This window comes from Sciurus carolinensis, chromosome X (genome assembly GCF_902686445.1).
Source record: "Sciurus carolinensis chromosome X, mSciCar1.2, whole genome shotgun sequence".
In the NCBI taxonomy this organism is placed as follows: domain Eukaryota; kingdom Metazoa; phylum Chordata; class Mammalia; order Rodentia; family Sciuridae; genus Sciurus; species Sciurus carolinensis.
In genome coordinates, this window is record NC_062232.1 from 114030933 (window position 1) to 114047436 (window position 16504).

At 50.9% G+C, this 16504-nt stretch overlaps 1 protein-coding gene across 1 annotated transcript; it reads left to right on the top strand.

Annotated features, from left to right (window-relative positions):
- The first annotated feature begins 2557 nt into the window (after positions 1-2557).
- Positions 2558-10436, top strand: LOC124971668 (zinc finger protein 449-like). Its single transcript, XM_047535328.1, has 4 exons — positions 2558-2860; positions 4763-4967; positions 9163-9276; positions 9475-10436. Exons 1-4 carry the CDS (start codon positions 2558-2560, stop codon positions 10434-10436), a joined length of 1584 nt encoding a protein of 527 aa, XP_047391284.1.
- Positions 10437-16504: the final 6068 nt, after the last annotated feature.

The window sequence follows — 16504 nt, forward strand, 5'->3', positions numbered from 1 at the left end:
TTTCATGTTATCCCACAATTTTCGGAAGTTCTGTCCATGGTTCCTTACAATCTTCTCCGGGTGGTCAACTTTATTTTCAAGATTACATATTTTGTCTCCATTGCCCCAGGTTCCGCCTTCCAGGTTGCATACTCTGTTGGTGATACTTTCCATTCAATTTTTAATTTGATTCCTTCATTTGGAGGATTTCTGCTTGATTTCTTTTCAGAATCTCTATCTCTTTATTGAAGTGATCTTTCACCTCCTGACATTTCTCTCTGCTTTCACTCTTTACATCGTCCTTTCTGTCACAGATCAGTTTAACTATGTGCCTTCTAAATGCCACATCTGGCATTTCTTCTACTGTGTTGTCAGTGGATTCTGTTATTGGAGCATCTTGGTCCGTTTGGGGCACTTTATTCCCTTTTTTTTTATTCATGTTGTCTGTGTGCCTTCCCATCTAGCAGTGTGGATCTGAGGCTGTACACTTTCTACCCTGTAGAGTTATAATGTCCCTGACGGCTTCCAGTACCTCGCCTTTAAGGGAGAGACCAATATTAACAGCACCCAATGCAAACAATATGCAGCCTCAAACCAAATAACTCCTATTAAGACGTCTACAGTTTTGCTGCAATAAGCAGAAATGCTGTGTTCAGTTATTGTCTACACTATAAAAGTTAATTTGCAAAAGGGTTTACAATTTCAGATGGTGGATCAAGAGAGAACAGAAGCGGTGTAGGATGTGATGTTTATGAGGAAGGAGGAAAGAAGGGAGAAGTAAAAACTATAGGAAGAGTGAAAGCGGAATCAATAGTGTTTGGCTGTTAGCAGGAGAGTAGAGAGATAGGGAATCCAGGGAAACTAATAAGTGAGAGGAAATATACAGGTATATATAAATTATATATATATATATGTAAAATAAAAGAATACACAACAGGAGTGTAACGTACTATTCAGACATCCCAGTCCTCAATAAAGTGATGCATGAAAAATACTTGGTTTCAAAAATGGTAGAGATGTGTGTGTGAGAGAGAGAGAGATTAGAAGGATCTTGATGGAAAATTGAACAGATGTTTCTGTTGGTATTCAAAAGTTTCTCAGCTTCCCTTCTCTGCTGATAGGTGGGGTTGTCTGGAGCTTGATGGTAGCCCCACCCTCAGGATGGTGAAGACAAAATATATAAAGACAGTTGCCAGGCCACGTTGGAAGACTGCACCCCAGGAATCTCCTTTGGTTTTCACTCGTGTGATGTAGGAGCCTGATCTTGGCCACTTAGGTCACCTGCGGACCCCACAATTCCTGGTCTCTGATTTAGTCTCCTATCTCCATCTTTCCCACCCCCACCCTTTTGGATTCCCAGTGAGGCACTTCTCTCCCAGGTGGTCCTGAGGGCTGGGCGTTGGGATGTATGCACCTGTCGGGGCAGCTGTTCTGTATCGGGCGGGTCAAGACCAGGTGCTGAGATCTGCGGGCCGGCAGAGTAGCTGGGAGCGATGGGCTGGGGTGGGGGCTAGGGAGGGCTTGGGAGACTGGGGATTGGGATGACGGACTTGGCGGGACTAGGGGGGATCGGTGGATGCCAGACTGGGGAGGGAGTCAGGGACCGGGCTAGTGCCAGGACCTGGTGAATGCTGGCCCGAGTGGGTCCCAGGGACCTGGTGGGCGCCAGACCAGCTGGCTGGGCTGGCTGAGAGCAAGATGCCCTCGCCCCCTCTTCCAACCTTCCCACCCACTGTAGCCAGCCCCATCAGTCCCCGCAGGCTTCGGGAGTCGCAGAGCTGGGAGAGCCCGGCTCTCTCCAGGCTCTCTAACCCGTGATCCCCTGGCAAAATGCTCCCAGTTTCCGACTTTCCACAGGATTGCTGGGCTCAGACCTGCCCACGCAGCCCTAGTAGCTGCAAACTCTCAGGTCTGGGTTTCCGTTTCCTTAGGCTCAGCCGGGCTGCAGTTCACGGATGGCTCCTGCATAGCGGACGATTGATAAACTCCGGTGGAGAGGTTCTCTTTTTATTGTTTTTTGTTTGTTTTGATGAGTAGCCCATTGACACGTCAAGCAGTCTGGTTCGGCTAGGGCAGGCTGCCCCTCCAGTCTCAGGGGTTTTCACTCTAAGCCTCAGAGAGAAGTGGTATTCCTGCTGTTTGAGTTCTGGGTAGCCGAGCTGAGAGGAATGGTGCCTCACATTATTCTGCCATCTTCCTCCTTCTTTCACCACTTTTGCCTCAGCCACGTGAGGCCAGCGGCTGACGTGCTGGGCAGCATGGCTCTAGAGGGTGTGTGCTGGGGCTCGGGCATTCTGCGAACCTTTGGGGACTGGGCGCAGAGTCGGATGTGCACGTGCATTTCCCTGGGGAGTGAGTCGGTGGCTGTGTGTCGGCAGGCCCTCAAACTGGAGGGCAGAGTCTAGTGCCCCTTTGTCTTCAGGGCTGGGTCTTCTCTCTCCCGTTTCCCTGTCCTCGGCTCCAGGAGGGCCTGGAACCTGAGACCTCGGGCTGCAGAGAAACTCGACTCCGGGAAGGGCCGATGACGCTCAGGGCAGACGCTGCCACGGAGGCCGCCTGGTTGTGCAAGGGGGACCCGATGCTGCACGACCACAGCAATGACTGCGAGGTGTTGCGCCAGCACTTCAGGCAGTTCCAGTACACAGAGGCGGCCGGGCCTCGGGAAGCTTTCAGCAGGCTGTGGGAGCTTTGCTGTCGGTGGCTGAAGCCCAAGATGCGCTCTATGGAGCAAATCCTGGAGCTGCTGGTGTTGGAGCAATTCCTAACCATACTGCCCACGGAGATGGAGAGCTGGGTGAGCGCGTACGGCCCGGAGAGCAGAGAAAGACTTTTGGCCCTGATAGAAGACTGGCAGAGACAGCGCCACATACCACCGCTGGAGGTGAGACAAGAGTCGGGGGTTTGGGTTATTAGTCCAAAAGAGGAGCTAAGGCAGCTGGGCCTGGACCACTCATTTTGTCTGTGTGTCAGTCCACGGCCCCAGTAGTTCTCCAATTCCCTTTTCATTCTCCCTTCCCCTCGAGTCAGCATCTCAGTCCATGATTCCCAACCCTATCAGACCCTGTCTTCCATCCCCAGCACATATTCTGTAATGTCTCCTGAATTGTCCACAAGTGAAATTCACAAATGACATCAACTACCCACAGGCATCCACCATGAGCTTCAATAATTTGCTCTATGGCCTGCAGGCCTGATCTGGCCACAGCCCGTTGGTATGTGCCCTGCAAACCCCTGGTGATTTTCACCTTCTTGATGAATCGGTCCCCCCAAAAGAGGAGCTGGGCGTGGTGTCACAGGCCTGCCTTCCCAGCCACCTGGGAGGCTGAGGCCAGAAGATGGCAAGTTCGAGGCCAGCCTCCACAACTTAGCGAGATGAGAACCTGTCTCCAATAAAACATAACAAGGCCGGAGGTGTAGCTCAGCGCTAAAACGGCCCTGGCTTCCAACTCTTATACAGATAAATAAAATCCCAACAAGTAAATGTAAATGAGGAGGATGACAGAAAAGAAATGACAGGGTAAATGTAGCCCACACTCTATTTACTCTTTGGCTCTTCAGAGAAAGTCTGTCTACTGTGGGTCAAGTAGCGTCCAGAGAGGTTGAAAAGGAGAATGAACACAGTTGGTTCTTAACGAATGTGCATTTCTGCATAAACATGTCGGGGCTGTCTCATCATGAAGTTGTGAGATGCCTACATCTCTGCTTAGAGTCACTGGGATGGGACAGTTAGAAACGGAGTAAGGCTCAAGCACTGTGCACCGTTGCTGCTGGCCACACGATCTCCCCACCTGGCAAACTGTCTTGGGAACTCAGAACAAGCAGTGGGATCATGCTTTGATTTGCACAGTGCAGACCTAGGAAATCCAAGTCATGCTAAAATGTGCAAAAACACTTTGTCAGTATCTGGTCACCACAATGTGGTACTTGGCAGGTGCTCTTTAACTGCATGAATGTTCGAGGGGGAATTGCCCACTTGGGAGGGACCTGGGACAGCTCTGCTTTGTGAGCAATGCTCCCATCCCGATCCTTGGAATCCCAATAGCCGGCACCAGCCAGCATATGTTGGATACGCCACAGGGGCAGTGGTACTGCCCTGGGTTCAGAAGGACCACACCATGCCTCTGTTTGGGGAGGGCAGGGCTGAGGGGAAGGGGAGGGTGGTGTGTCTGCGAGGGGGAGCATGTGCTTCCAGCAGGGTGTCAGGGTGCTGGGTCCCACGGGGGGCAGGGCTCTGCAGGAGCTGTTGGCTTCAGGGCACATAGAGGCCTGAACAGGAGGCTGCTAAAGGTCCTGCCTCCCCAGAGCAGGATGCGTTTGTGGTCTCCCTTCCCTTCTGTCTTCTTCGTTTTGTTTACCATGCAAGATTTCATCTTCAAGTGTTCTAGTCTTGCCCTGCCCAGTACAAGAGCCACTAGCCACGTGTGCCTCTCGAGCAAGTGAAACGTGGCCAGTGCTGATTGAGACCTGCTGGAGTGTAAACCGCATAGCACGTGCAGAAGCTCTGGGGGGAAGAGCAGGTAACTTGGTAACTGTTCACATGGATTACATGCAGAAATCCTGACGGATTGCGCTTGTGGGGTTAGATTCCACTTGCTATGAAGATCAAGAACACTCCGGTTCCTTTTATACATTGTGTCCTGTGGCCACTGAAAAAGTTTCCACTGCACGTGTGGCTCTGATTGTATTGCTAGTCGGCAACACTTTGCTTTAGAGTGAGGTGGAACTAACTTCACCGCTCGATCGTGGGTGACTCTGAAGTGATGGGCTCTGGCATTTCCCCCAGGTCGACATGCATGACATGCTCTTGGAAGAACTGGCTCCAGTAGGAACAGTACCCATGCCACCAAACATGCACCTGGAGACGTCTGCACTCCAGGGAATGGGACCTGTCCAGGAGGCCCCAGTGACAGAGGCCTGGATCCCACAGGCAGGGCCTCAGGAGCTGAACTATGGTGCCGCTGGGGAATGCCAGCCCTTTCTGGATCCTGGTAAGGAAGGGTTTTCTTTCTGCTCTTTTGTGTGTGATCGAACACTCGAGAGCTCTCAGAGGTTGGGTTGGTTGGAAACGTGGACTCCCCGATGGGAACGGCCCTCTTGGATACAAAGCAGGCGGAGGATAAGGAGATGCGTCTCTGGGAACAGCAGGGAACCATGCACTGTGGGTAGAGTGGCTTTGGGAGGAGGCGAAACCAATGACCCTGCTCATTAGTCAGCAGTCCCTCAGCCTCAACGTCACCTGGGGTAGGTGTTTAACAAGCTCTCTGAGCGAGTGCTGCACACACCCCCCTTTGAGATGCAGGGCCCCAGACACCAATGGGTGGGCGCTAGCAGGAGAAGAGGCCAGGTGGACTTGATGCCCGGTGTCCTGTTCCCCTTCCCTTTGGGGTTTCCTTCCATTGCTACCCATGCCCTGTCCCCGCCCTCGCCTCCCCCAGGTGTGGTGGGAATCCTCTCCCCTATCTCCAGCAGGCTCAGCTTCACCTTGGTGGCACGTGGAAGACACTGTGTAGTACTGAGACCACCAAGGAGACCTGCAGAGGAAGATTAGTGGAGATTGGCCCATGTTCCAAAATGGAAACGTGGGAAGCCCCCATAACTAGCACAGAGCCCAGGCTTAGCGACTGTGTCCCCCCACGTCTCCACATTTATTGTCACAGTCAACATTATGAGCACTGGTGAAGAGCCAGGCATCCTGCTGGACTCGGGGACCAGGCAGGCCACCCGGCGTGAAAGCAGCCCCCGCTGCCCTGGCACTCAGTTTGGGTGGAGAGTTCAGATGTGTCCATGGGACCGTATGTCCTATCTGTGATGGAAACCGTGTGTTGGAGGCCCTAGCATGCTGGCAGAGCACACGGGAGGGTCCCTCGCCAGCTTTTAGGCTGAGAGGGGAGAACTCTGGAGGAGGGGGATCTGGGCCAGTAGCTAGCTCCAGGATGGATTGGAGTCAACCTTTGAGTGGCGGGAGTGAGGAGAGGGGAGGTCCCCTGGCAGAAGGGGCTGCGTGTGCAGAGGCCCAGCGGCAGAGAGAAGACCTGCTGCTGCACTCCGCAGGGTGGGCAGGAGTAGGGGCGCTGTGGTATTGATGATGGATTCCGAAGGGGTGACTCACAAGATACTGAGCGGGTGTGAAATAGAGGACTTGTTGATTGACAGGGGGTCACGGGATTGACGAGAAGGGTTCATAGATAGCATCCCGGTTTCTGGCCAGTGAACTGCTTAGATGACAATGTTAATCACTGACATGGAGAACACTGGGGAGGATCAGGTTCTGTAGGTCTAGGTGAGTTTGGCTTTCCAGATGGAAATGGCCCGTGCGGAATTGGAGCTAAGTAGGGACACCAGGGATTGGGACAGAGGGACCAGGGCGAAAAGGCCATGTCAGGTTCACTGCATGACCACTGCTGAGGCCAGTTTCCATCACAACACAGGCTGGCTGGCATCAGGACTAAAGCCAAGAGCGCACCCCACCCTGCAGCAGAAGTTGGTACAGGGACTTGCCTCTTGCTTGTCAGTAGCATTGAACATTGTCAGCAGCACCCTGGAGCTACGCCATAAAGCACAGTGAGCATCCTTCTCTGGGCATGTGTCCACAGGAGAAATTTCTCGAAAAAGGATCACTTGTTCTGTGGATGGAGAGACATTTTAGGACATAAATAGACTCGGGGGCTGGGATTGCAGCTCAGTGGTAGAGCACTTGCCTAGCATGTGTGAGGCACTGGGCTCGATTCTCAGCACTGCACATAAATAAAGGCCCATCGACAACTAAAAATGTATTTAAAAATAAAAATAAATAGCCATGGCCAAACGTCCTCACAAACAGTTGTGTCCAGGCACCCTCCCGCTGCAGCTTATGTGTCAGTCTCTGCTCCTGTTGGCCTACCTTGGGCCTCCTCAGAAGCTCTGATGTTGGCCTGCAACAGGAGCCACGACTGTCCCCACCGCCTTGGCACACAGAAATTGTGCCAATGTCAGGGAAAACCTGTGGGTGAGTGGCAGGTTCGTTCTGTATTGGCGATGGTAATCTATTCAATGTAAAAGAGTGGCAGCCGGTCATGGTGGCACACCCCTGTAATCCCAATGCGTCAGGGAGCCGGGGCAGGAGGATGGCAAGTTTAGCACCAACCTCAGCAACCTAGTGAGGCCCTAAGCAACTTCGTGAGACCCTGTCTCAAAATAAAACATTAAAAAGCCTGGGGATGTGGCTCAGTGGTTAAGCACCCCTGGGTTCCATCCCTGGTACCAAAACCAAGAGTATCTAAAAAGAGTGGCAGATGCGGACACAGGCTAGATGGGGGCCGGAAATGGGTCAAGGTGCCATGCGCTGTGAGCAGAAGTTTGGGAAATGCCAACCTGTGAGAGTGACAGGAGTAGGGCTTCCATCGGCCAGGGGATGGACTCACCTGGATCCCAGTGCTGCTCAGGACCACCATGACTGGCAGGAAGGGCTGAATTGGTGCTCAGTCAGGAAATGCACTGGGCTACCACCCAGGAAGGGGCTCTGGTTTGGGCCGGCCTCTCTGAAAACTGGCACCTGGGAGCCTGGTGCTGGGGCCACAGACCTAAGGTGACCGTTTCCTTTGCTGTGTGTGTGGTGCTTACGGGAAGCAGCAGTGGGACATGAGAGCCCAACGGGAAAGCCCAGGAGACAGGGCTGCCCTGTGCTACAACTCGGGGCTACTCGATTCTGCTGAAGGGCTGCTTTCAGTCCCTAAATAGGTCTTTGGCTTCAGTTCCAAACAAGGGACTGGTGTGCGGCCTGGTTTCAGAGGGACATTTGGTGCACTCTGCAGAACTGACAGGTTCGAGTCCATGGGGAATGGTGTGGGGGCACACCCAGGTGCATTTCCTGCCATCGCAAACTGTTTTGCTTCCCTCTCGTGGGGGGTATTCTGGGGCCCCAAGTTTCTGCCACAGCCAGCCCCACTACCACCCACTACCTCCGTGCTGTGGCTTCCTCCCATTTCACTTGATGGCAGCTTCCCTTCGACCTCGGACCTGTGGAGTTATTTGAGCTGGGCCTCCTTGCCCTCGAGTCCCACCCTTAGCTTTGAAATGCAAGCACACCCAAAACCGTGAATTCAAGCAGATGTTTATTTGAAATGGGTTTCACTTTTCAGAGTCCGGAACACACAGCCTCCTCTCAAGGAAAATTCAATGTAAGGTGTGTGTGTGTGTGTGTGTGTGTGTGTGTGTGTGTGTGTCTCAACATCCTATGGCTTGATATGATGTTCAGAACTCAGATTTCCCTTGGGATTAACCCAGCCCAGCTCCCTTGTTGTTGTTGTTTTGTGACGGTAAGAGTTCACCATCCTATCCTATCTTTTTTTTTTTTTTTTGCAGTACTGGGGATCGAACCCAGGGCCCTGTGCTTGTAAGGCAAGCACTCTACCCACTGAGCTATCTCCCCAGCCCCCTATCCTCTCTTTGATTCCACTTCAACATTTGAACCCACAATTCATGGCAAAGTAGCAGAGGTGGCCAGAGATGAGGAAGGAGAGGAAGTGGTGTGGAGAACAGGATGCCAGCCACGGGGGCTGTCAGTGAGGACAGGGCCGGCTGGGCACCGGGGACAGTGAGTGGTATTGGAAGGTTACCTGGTTGTCCTAGGTGGACACTGTTAGCTTCTCGGGGTGTTGGCAGAGGAAGCCGCTTCTAGGCTTCAGCTGAGACACACACGCAGAGGTGCTCCGGGCTCGTGTCCAACCCAATTCGGGTGTCCTTTCACCTTGGTCGGCTCTTACAGAAGCGGAGCTAGTAAGCAGTTTTCCAGTTTGTGTTGGCCTCGGCCCCTGCCTCTCTCTGCCCCTTGCCGTCGACAGGAGAATGCTCCTCAGCTTCCGTATGCCAGCACACACCACAGGAAGATCTCCTTTGCATTTTGCCCCTCAGCTAAATACTCTCCCTCCCAAAGTTCCCACGAAACTCTTTCGGTTCTCGGAGTCCTGACCCTGCCAACCATCAGAGGAGAAGAGCTTCAAGTAGGCACACTGGGCCTGTCCCCTCACTTGCTCTTGTCTTCTTGGAATTAAAAGGCACACGCAGACACCAACCCTGTGGCAGAGGCTCTGGGCAAAGTCATCCTGACTGAGGAGGAAGTAGATGTGCAGAGGGTGCCTGTCCAAGGCAGCAGGAAAGCCTGGGGTGACTCGAAATCTCCTTCCTCCCCGTCTTCCCTGTGGCCAGGACATGCCACCCCAGAGTCTGGCTGGAGCTGCCTGCTGGAGTGCAGGGGAGAGCCAGGGATGGCAGAGCTGCTGGGCGGCCGGCACGTGGAGCAAGCACCTGAGTCCAGGAGAGGTAGGTGAGGGCTGAGCCAGTGCCCCGGTGCCCGGGGTGAAGGAAGAGAAGCCTGCAGCCTTCCTCAGGGGCAGCGGGTGGGGAGGGCGCCTGGGGATTCCCACCTTTCCTGGAGGCTGGGAGCCCAGCGTTCGTGGGCCCGCCTCTCCGTTTTTCCTGGAACACGGGGACCCCTGCGCCTGCCCTGTCTTCTCTCAGGTTTTGGAATCGGCAGAGAAAGCAAAGGGAGTGCGTCAGCGCAGGGAAACCTGGGCAGCGTGCAGCCATGTTTGGTTTGTTTAGACGCGAATGCGCCTCATGCTCCTCCACCCATGGGCTGTGAAAAGCTGGAACCTCCGAGCGACACCGCCCCAGAGGAGCTGCTGAGCTCCTGCTGGAAGCCGGTGCACCCGCCGAGGCCCTGTGCGGCAGGGAAGCCCCTGCCCCTGGCAGCCCCCAAGCCCAGGGATCCCCAAGAGAAACCCCATCGCTGCGGCCAGTGTGGACAGTGCTTCACTTGCAAGAAGCGGCTGTCCACTCACCTGAAAATCCACGCGGGGGAGCTGGGTTACAAGTGCCCCGGCTGTGAGAAGGGCTTCCTGCACCGCTCAGACCTGGACCGGCACGTGCGCATCCACACAGGGGAGAGGCCCTACGAGTGCTCCCTGTGCCACAAGCGCTTCATTCAGGGGGCGCACCTCACCATGCACCAGAGAGGGCCCTGTGCCAAGGACAACTACCAGTGCCATAAGTGCAGCAAGAGGTTTGCCAACAGGGCCAACCTGATGGGACACCTGAAAACTCACACGCAGGAGAAACGTCACGAGTGCCACAGCTGTGGGAAGCGCTTCAATCGGCGGACGGCTCTCACTCTGCACCAGAGGACGCACACCCAGGAGAGACCGTTCTCCTGCCAGCACTGTGAGAAAAGCTACAGACAGCGATCCAGCCTCATGATCCACCTGAGGATCCACACCGGGGAGAAGCCCTACATCTGCAGCCACTGTTCCAAGAGCTTCATAAAGAAAGCAGGCCTCATCGCGCACCAGGCGGCGCACTTCAGAGAAGGGTTCCCTGGGAACCCGCCGCAGGAGGGAATGAGTCCCGAGCCAAGTGACAGTAACCCCACAGGGGCTGCGCCTGCCTGTGCTGGGCTGGGGCCGGAGGACGCTCTGGTCTGACCTCCTTTCCCAGAACAGCTTTGCCTTTAGCTCCTTGAGAAACCCACCTTCCCAGGCGTACACTTTCTAGAGCAGGCTCCTGAGATTTCATTCTGTCCGCCGAGGTGCATCGTGTTTAATCGCTGGGTTGACAAAGGTTTCCTCCCAAGTCAGCCAGATAGGTGCATAAGTAAGAGGCGTAGAAAGCCTGCCATTCCTGTGGGAGCGGGGCCCCTACCCTCAAGGCTGATGTGCCCCACTCTCCTGAAGGCATGCAGTCTCCCCACCCGCGAAGGTCCGACCCACGGAGGAGGAAGGGCACGGGCTCTGCCCCTTTCAGGGTCTGCAGTGCCAGGTCGGAACCACCTGGAGATGCTGCTCTCAAAGATGGGGACGAGCACTCCTCTCCACTCCTGCCAGGGCCCAGGCCAGGAGTACTGCTTTGCTGCAGCCCTGGTGCTCCCTGTGTCTCCTGTGAGTCTTTCACATGGTCCACTTTTGACATGTGGACCATTTCAAAGAGATAAGGCTGACTCATGAGGACAGCACCTAGTGAAGCACAGCAAAGGGTCCCCACCACACAAACACCACCCAAATGCTATGGCGAGACCACAGGACCTGTTAACCTGCAGGCCCTGCCTGCAGAAGCTTCCAATGAGCTTCAGCTGACTTGATTTTGCCTGCTGTTTGAAACGGTGGAAGCACGTGGGGCCACGGGTTTGGCTTCAAGTCTAGCTTGGCTCACCTTCCAACAATTTTGAGATGATGTTCTTGCTTGTGCGTTTACAGTTACTGATAGTGACGTCTCCTGTCATTTCCTCTTTGCTCCAAGAGGTGAACAGTGTTGATGTTTTCCTGCCCATTTTGGCCATATTGCATTTTGATTAATAAATGGCATTCCCCTTATTTCTGCTTTGGAATGATCATTTCGATTTCCTTGGGGAATCATTTCCCATGCACCACAGAAAATATGGGTTGGATTTGTAGGGCACACTCCTGGAGAGTAGCCTGGGGACTCTGTCTCTGAGTCGTTGGCAGCATCCCTGGCACTCGGGCAGGGACAGCGGTGTGCAGCTGCATGCAGGTGGCCCGCAGTTGTGTCCCCTGGGCTCCTTCGGACGAGTTCTTTTGGACCCATTTTCTGGAAGCTAAAGCACCATTTATAACAGGTGTCTAGCTTTTGAGGCTGGCAGTAAAAACAGAAGGCTAAATTGAGGACGTTAAGGGAGCGTAGCAGGCAGGCAGGCAGCGGGGGCAGGGGGCCCCTCCTTGTCTGTGGGTGCAGGGGAGCACCTGCACCTCATGTCTCCTGAGTCCCTTCTGTCCACCTGGGCCTTCCGAGACGTTCCTCTCAGGACGACACTCCAGGTGCTAGAGACCCTCAGTGTGTGAAGCTGGAAGGAAGCATTCGGGGCTTCTGTGGTTCTTACTGTGGGATTTCCACTCTCACGCTGAGTGACTTACTCATCATGGGGAAGTCGCCCATAATCTGTCACGTACACGTCCTTGACACAACCCCGAGTCTCAATTCCTTTCTTTTTGGAGTGGTATTATACGTAGCCGCGTGCCTTTCTATCAGGCTGTGGAGAGCAGAACACGCCTTCCTCCAAAGTGCCCCAGTGCTAATCCCCAGAACCCGAACCTGTGCTACTTTCTGTCCCGAGACTCGGTGTTTGCGATTCCCTAAAACACCATCAGATGGGGCCATCGCACTGTTATGCAGGGCCACCAAAGGCATCAGGAGAGGCACACAGGAGGGAGGCCAGAGGATCAGACTCAGGAGTAGAGCTCACACAGGTGCCAGGAAGGATTCTTGAAGCGGGGACCCTGTGGACCAAAGAGAGCAAGAAAATGGTTTCCACCCTCATGTTTCCAGAAGAAACCAGGCCTGGCTGGCGCCTGGATTTTGCACTGCTGCCTTCCAGAACTCTATGTGTAAAATGGATTTGCACCCTTTAGGGCCCTAAGTGCGTGGTCATGTTGCAGCAGCAATGGCAATCCCATACACCTGCCATCAAGATGCAGAGGCTAGGTCTCCTGCCCTGGACTCTCGGTGGGCTTCAGCTGGCTGCTGATGGTGTACAGCAGAAGTGATGCTGTGTGAGTTCCAAGGTGACGTCCCAGCAGATCCCGGGGCTTCCACTCTGCTCACTTTGCTGGTCAGGGAGGCAGTCTCCGTGCCCCAACTGGAGTCTGCATCTGCGTTCATTTGATGCCTGCTCTGCATAGCTGTGTTTGTGTTTACTTCAGAGGTAGGTCTGTGCTGTTTGCAACTTCACTGGCTCAAGGATCCTTTTTCGACTCGGGAAATGAAACCCAGCCTGGCTTGAAAACCTCATATTTGTTTCTCAAGGGGCACAATCTGCTTTTACAAATCACCTTCTGCACCCTCTGCGTCCCAGAGAGTGCGCGTTCTCCAAGGTGAGATTCTAACAACTTTTATCTACGTGAATTGTGCAGACATCACCAAGGGCCCCTGGAACAGTGAGCCTGCAGCAATTTATGTGTTACTGTATTGTCGTACACATTTCCAGGGGCCCTCTTTATTGTGATGTCAAACGTGTCAGTGCTCAGTGAAATGTGTCAACAGGTGTGGAGGAGGTGGAGCGGACAGCACAAGCTCTCCCTTTCCACTTCTGAGCTCTAGCGGTGGCCAGGCGAGGTCTTGTGTCTCCTTCCAGATATTTGACCATAGATATTTCCCCAGCAATTTGAAAATGCTGTCCTGCTGGACTCACTCTCCTGGGAACTTGCTTTCCTCATTTCACCGAATGCATGCGCTTCTTTGGACATCGGCACACACAAACCCACGTTGTTTTCCATAAATGTAGGGCAGCCCATCGACTGCACCCACCACGGTTCATTCAGAGGGCGGGCCTGGCAGATCCCTTTTAGAACTCACTGGCAGGCGAGGCAGTGCCCCCTCGGACTGCCGTGAATGCATTTGCAAAGGAACAGCTGAGCACAGTTGAGTTTAGCTGAGGACGGTAAACCCCACCAGTGCGGGGTGAATAGGAGTTTTCCAAAGTTTGGAATGTTGAAAATGGAAACTCAGATACTCATTGAACTTGGTTAGTGAGATTGCAGACATGTGTTGTTTATACTTGTTGTGTAAGAAACCATCAAAGGCCCCTCCTGATGTCCAGATGTTCACCCAACCTTAATTTCTTTCACCACATTAGTTTACACTACCACATATGCCCTGAGCACATATAATGTGATGTAAAATGTTTAATGCAAATTGGAAACAAATCAAACGTATGGCCCGCAGAGCCAGAATCTCAAGCGCCTCTCCCAGGTATGCCGTATTGTGCCCAGCATGTTATGATGCACCCACTCATACTTATATACTTTAGTATTTCAAGACTGTTCAAGGTTTAACAGAAATCGGGTCATTATATCTAAACTGACCTACAAAGTTGCTTGCCCCTGTCTTGCAATGATCTATGCGTCCCTGGCTGCCCCCTGGCACAACTAAACCCAGCACGTGGCTCCAGCGGCTTGCGTGTATCCCATCGTGGATTCACCACAGTTTACCCAGACAGGGCCCTACTGCTAGACATCCCCGTTGCTCATGCTTTAGAGTTGACGGTCCAGTGTGGCCTGCAGGTGAGCGTTCCAGGAGGATGACAAGAGCTCTGAGTGAGGAAATGTCACCTCAGGCTGCCAGGAAACTGTTTTATCCCTCTTTACGTATTGTTTTTTCCTTCTTGTATAGACAGCCCCCATCCAGAATCATTTCAGTAACATATATTCTCAGGTATGTGCATATCAAAGATACTGCTATGACTCATGAATTTCCAGAGGCTCATTGATGTATCTTCCCAAGAAAAGGGAAAAAAACCAAACAAATTCTGTTTAATTTTTTTATTTTTATTGTTCTTTATAGATACAAATGGTAGTAGAGTATGTATTTTTACATATTTTACATACATGGAGTATAAGTAATTAGGATCCCATTTCTGTGGTTGTATAAGATATGGAGTTTCACTCTCGTGTATTCATATATGAACATAAGAAATTTGAGTCAGATTCATTTTACTGTCTTTCCTATTCCTATCTCCTCTCCCTATCCTTCTTTTCCCTTTGTCAAATCCAGTGAACGTCTATTATCCCCCACCTTATTGTGGTTTAGCATCCGTACATCAGAGAGAACATTCAGCCTTTTCTTTAGGATTGGCTTATTTCACTTAGCATTATAATCTCTAGTTCCATCCATTTACTGACAAATATGAAAGCCATTCTTTTATGACCGAGTACTATTCCATTGTGTATATATACCACAGTTTCTTTATCCATTCATCTGTTGAAGGGCACCTAGGTTGGTTCGTAGCTCAGCTATTGTTTATTTTTTTTCACAATACCTTTATTTTATTTAGTTTATTTTTATGGTGCTGAGGATCGAACCTCATGCATGCAAGGCAAGTGCTGTACCACTGAGCCACAACCTCAGCTCCGTAACTGTTGTTAATTGTGCCGCTATAAACATTGATGTGGCTGCATCACTGTAGAATATTGGTTTTAAGTTCTTTGGATATAAACCGAGGAGTGGGATAACTGGATCAAATAGTGGTTCCATTCCAACTTTTTGAGGAATCTCCATACTGCTTTCCAGAGTAGTTGCGCCAATTTGCAGTCCCAACAGCAATGTACAAGCATATCTTTTCCCCTACATCCTTGCCAACATTTAGTGTTACTTGTATCCTTGATATTTGCACTTCTGCCTGGAGTGAGATGAAATCTGTTTAGTTTTAATTTGCATTTCTCTAATTGCTAGAGATGTTGAACACTTTTTCATATATTGGTTGACCATTTGTATTCTTCTGTGAAGTGTCTGTTCAGTTCCTTTGCCCATTTATTGATTGTGTTATTTATTTATTTTCTGGCATTATTTTTTTGGCTTCTCACATATCCTGGAGCTTAATGTTCTATCTAACATACAGGTGGCCAAGATTTTCTCCCATTCTGTAGGTTGTCTCTTCACATTCTTGATTGTTTCCTTTGCTATGAAGAAGCTTTTTAGTTTGATACAGTCACATTTATAGATTTTTAAAATTTTACTTCTTGCACTTAAAGTGTCTTGATGAGGAAGTCAGTTCCTATGCTAACATGATGGAGAGTTGGATCTACGTTTTCTTCTACAGGTACAGGATCTCTGGTCTAATGCCTAGGTCCTTGAACTACTTTGAGTTGAGGTTTTTGCAGGGTAGGAAATAGTCATTAAATTTCTTTCTTTCTTTCTTTCTTTCTTTCTTTCTTTCTTTCTTTCTTTCTTTCTTTCTCTCTCTCTCTCTTTCTTTCTTTCTTTTCTTTCTTTCTTTTTCTTTCTTTTTGCAGTTGCAGTGCTGGGGACTTGAACCCAGGGCCTTGTGTTTGCAAGGCAAGCATTCTACCAACTGAGCTATATCCCCAGCCCACTTTTTTATTTTTTAAAATTTTCTAGTTGTTATTTATTTATTTATATGTGGTGCTAAGAATTGAACCCAGTGCTTCACACATTCTAGGCAAGCGCTCTACCACTGAGCCACAAACCCAGCCCCAGTGTTAAAATTTCATTCTGCTACAAATGGATTTCCAGTTTTCCCAGCATCATTTGTTGAAGAGGCTATCTTTTCTCCAATGTTGTTTATGGTGATTTAGTCTAGTATGAGAAAACTGTATTCATGTGGGTTTGTCTCTGTGTCTTCTATTCTGTTTCATTAGTCTTCCTGTCTGTTTTGGGCCAATACCATGCTGTTTTTGTTACTATATTTCTGTACTATTATTTACAGTCTGGTATTGTGATGCCTCCTGCTTCACTTTTCTTGCTAAAGATTGCTTTGGCTATTCTGGGCCTCTTATTTTTCTAAAAGAATTTTATGACTGCCTTTTTTATATTTCTTTGAAGAACATATTTGGAATTTTAATAGGAGTTGCATTAAATCTGTGTAACACTTTTGGTAGTATAACCATTTTGACAATGTTAATTCTACCTATCCAAGAACATGGGAGATCTTTTGATCTTCTAATGTCTTCTTCAATTTCTTTGTTTTCTGTAGATTTCATTACAGAGGTGTTTTACCTATTTTGTTAGATTGATTCTCAAGAAT

Coding starts and splice junctions, on each gene's coding strand:
- LOC124971668 (XM_047535328.1), top strand. CDS start 2,558: ATGCTGCACGACCACAGCAATGACTGCGAGGTGTTGCGCCAGCACTTC. Junction 4,968..9,162: donor CCAGCCCTTTCTGGATCCTG/GTAAGGAAGGGT, acceptor CCCTGTGGCCAG/GACATGCCACCCCAGAGTCT. Junction 9,277..9,474: donor AGCACCTGAGTCCAGGAGAG/GTAGGTGAGGGC, acceptor GTCTTCTCTCAG/GTTTTGGAATCGGCAGAGAA.